At 60.8% G+C, this 2,671-nt stretch overlaps 1 protein-coding gene and 1 long non-coding RNA gene across 2 annotated transcripts in view; one reads left to right on the top strand and one right to left on the bottom strand.

The window, feature by feature from the left end:
• The window catches only part of LOC118451733, a 3,441-nt gene extending 2,214 nt beyond the window's left edge, over nt 1-1,227 (bottom strand). The window contains exon 1 of the long non-coding RNA XR_004841279.1: nt 1,143-1,227. This is a non-coding gene — a long non-coding RNA (uncharacterized LOC118451733). The remainder of the gene's footprint in view (nt 1-1,142) is intronic.
• Nucleotides 7-808, top strand: LOC104135743 (hemoglobin subunit alpha-A). Its single transcript, XM_009649424.2, has 3 exons — nt 7-117; nt 275-479; nt 582-808. Exons 1-3 carry the CDS (start codon nt 23-25, stop codon nt 708-710), a joined length of 429 nt encoding a protein of 142 aa, XP_009647719.1. The 5' UTR covers nt 7-22; the 3' UTR covers nt 711-808.
• Nucleotides 1,228-2,671: the final 1,444 nt, after the last annotated feature.

Below are 2,671 nucleotides of genomic sequence, written 5' to 3'. Positions count from 1 at the left end.
CTGCCAACACAGAGGTGACACCATGGTGCTCTCCGCCTGTGACAAGACCCATGTGAAGACCGTCTTTGGCAAAATAGGCCCCCACCTCGGTGACATAGGCAGGGAGGCCCTGGTGAGGTATGTGTCCATCCCTGTCATCATCCCCTTTCCTGTCTGTCCCCGACTCCCTCCCATCTGTCCCCATCCCCTCCCCATCCACAACTGTCCCTGTTCTATGTGACCCTGTCTCGTCTGTCCCCATCCCCACCCATCCCTGACCTCCTTTGTCCCCCAGGTTGTTCACCACCTACCCCCAGACCAAGACCTACTTCGCCCACTTCGACCTGCACGCCGACTCAGCTCAGATCAAGGAGCATGGCAAAAAGGTGGCGGGTGCACTGGCCGACGCTGCCAACCACATCGATGACATCGCGGGTGCCCTCTCCAAGCTGAGCGACCTCCACGCCCAAAAGCTCCGTGTTGACCCCGTCAACTTCAAAGTGAGTGTCTGGGAAAGGGTGACCAGTCTGGTTCTCCTCCTGCACCCCTCTGGCTACCCCCTCGCCTCACCCCCTCTCTCACCATCTCCTTCTGCCTTTCAGCTGCTGGGCCAATGCTTCCTGGTGGTGGTGGCCATCCACCACCCTGCTGTCCTGACCCCGGAGGTCCACGCTTCCCTGGACAAGTTCCTGTGCGCTGTGGCCACTGTGCTGACTGCCAAGTACCGTTAAGACGGCACCATGGCTAGAGCTGGACCCAACCCACCGCCAGCCCTCTGACAGCGAGCAGCCAAATGACCTGAAATAAAATTTGTTGCATTTGTGCTCCAGCCCTGGTGTCCTGCTCTGGTTGCTGCCTGCGGGAAGGGAGCGGGAGGGATCTGCTCCAGGGGTCCGAACTGGGGGTCTCCTCCCCCTGCCGGGTGTGCACACGGAGGAAACGGGCTCTGGTTTTGCTGTCTCAGAGAGGCAGCCTTTGGGTGGTGGTGCCTGGCAGGCAGACACCGCTCTGCCAGCCGTGGGCGTCTGGGACCAAGCAGAGCATTTCCAAGGACTGGTGGAGGGGAAAGACTCGAAGAGAGCGGCCAGAGCCTGGCCCTTGGGAGCTCCCTGCCTTCTCACCAGAGATCCCATCCTGTCCCACGCGCCCTGTGCACCTCTTACCCCTTTTCAGGCCAAATTGCTGGAGATCATCTTGTCCTGGAAGTGCTTGCAAGACACGGTGGGGAATGGGGGCTTCCAGTGCCTGTGACCCTCTGCGTGGTGGCACAGTGAGAACACCCTGAGGACCTCCCAGCGCAAGGGCGTCTTTCTGTGCATCCCCAGCACGCAGGGCTGTGTGGTGGTGTAGGAATTCTCCCGTTTCTACCTAACGTCGCACTGCTGGGGTGTCACTTTGGAGGGGTCTTGGGGGGCTGGGAGAGACAGTGGGCATGGGGGACTGGCAAGGGGAGCAGATAGGGCTCAGCACCAGCTCCTGCTCTTTGAGCCCTGAACTGCAGCAGGGTAGGGGTTGTCAGGGCAGGAAAATGAGCACAAGCGGTGCTGGGTGCCACGGGGCTGGTGCCTGTGCAGCCCCTGGCCCTTATCGCAGCCTGCAGCAGGGTGGCCGTGGAGGGGGGGGACACACACGACTGCGGGCAGCTGATAAAGGAGAGTGTGGGCTCTCCTCCAGCTGTGGGTGTGGAGGGAGATGGGGCAGCAGATAATCCCAGGGGGCTACAACCTGCCAAGTGCTGAGTAAGGTTGCCCCATCCCTGCCAGGGCTGGGAGGTGCTCAGTGCTGGGGTGAAGGTTTGAGAAAGTCCCAGGGCAGCTGGTGCAGCAGAGCCAGAGCACAGAGCCAAGCTGAGGTTGCCATGGGCCCCTTTGCTCCCTGGCGCTTGCAAGCCCCAGCCCCACAGCCTCCAGTCACCATCAGTGAACATATCAGAGGCTGGAGAGACCCCAAAGGACTCCAGGGAGAGAGGGATGCCCTGCAGGCCCCAGGGTTTCTCCTGTGAAGCACCACATATGGCCACCACGCCTGGGCATGGTGAGGAGGGGAAGACAAAGCTGGGCAGAGTGTCACTGGCCAACCTGATCTACCTTTGCATGGAGCAGGGTGTCAGAGCAGGTCACACCCTTCCAGCCAACACCACCCAGACGTAGCTGTGGGCACAACTCTGCTCCCCAGGGAGCTCGGGGAGAGCAGGGGCATGGAGGGGGGGTGTGTGTCAGGGTACACAGCTGTGCAAGGTGGTGTGGACAAGCGTGTAAAGCACCGGGAAGAGCCAGCATCAAACCCAGCACAGACTTGGGATGGTCCTAAATCCAGCCGCTGCAGATCCTCGCAGGGTCCTTACGCATATGGTGTGGGCATAAGAGGCAAGGCGTAAGAGCAGCGCGGGGGACGGCACGTGCGTGGAGGGGAAGGGGTTGGCAGTCGTCCACACCACCTCTGCTAGGTTTTCACTTCCAACCACTCCCATGCTGTGTGGTGTCCTTAGGCAGGACATGTTGTTTGGTAGTGGGCAGCATCCTGGCTCCGCAGCTCTTTCCCAGGGGTCTACAGCTCTTTCCCAGGGTTCTTCCTGGCCAAAGAACCGCTGAGCTCTGAAGAGCCGGGGTGAGTTTTGTCCCAGCCATTTGTCCCTGCTGCCACAAGATGGGGACCTGAGGCCATGGTGCTTTATCGGGGCCAGGCAGAGGGT

This window comes from Egretta garzetta, unplaced genomic scaffold, assembly GCF_000687185.1.
Source record: "Egretta garzetta isolate BGI_Z169 unplaced genomic scaffold, ASM68718v1 scaffold42, whole genome shotgun sequence".
NCBI classification, from domain to species: domain Eukaryota; kingdom Metazoa; phylum Chordata; class Aves; order Pelecaniformes; family Ardeidae; genus Egretta; species Egretta garzetta.
Note: the sequence above shows the minus strand (reverse complement) of the source record. Positions and strands in the feature narration are given on the sequence as shown.

Coding starts and splice junctions, on each gene's coding strand:
- LOC104135743 (XM_009649424.2), top strand. CDS start 23: ATGGTGCTCTCCGCCTGTGACAAGACCCATGTGAAGACCGTCTTTGGC. Junction 118..274: donor GGCAGGGAGGCCCTGGTGAG/GTATGTGTCCAT, acceptor TTTGTCCCCCAG/GTTGTTCACCACCTACCCCC. Junction 480..581: donor TTGACCCCGTCAACTTCAAA/GTGAGTGTCTGG, acceptor TCTGCCTTTCAG/CTGCTGGGCCAATGCTTCCT.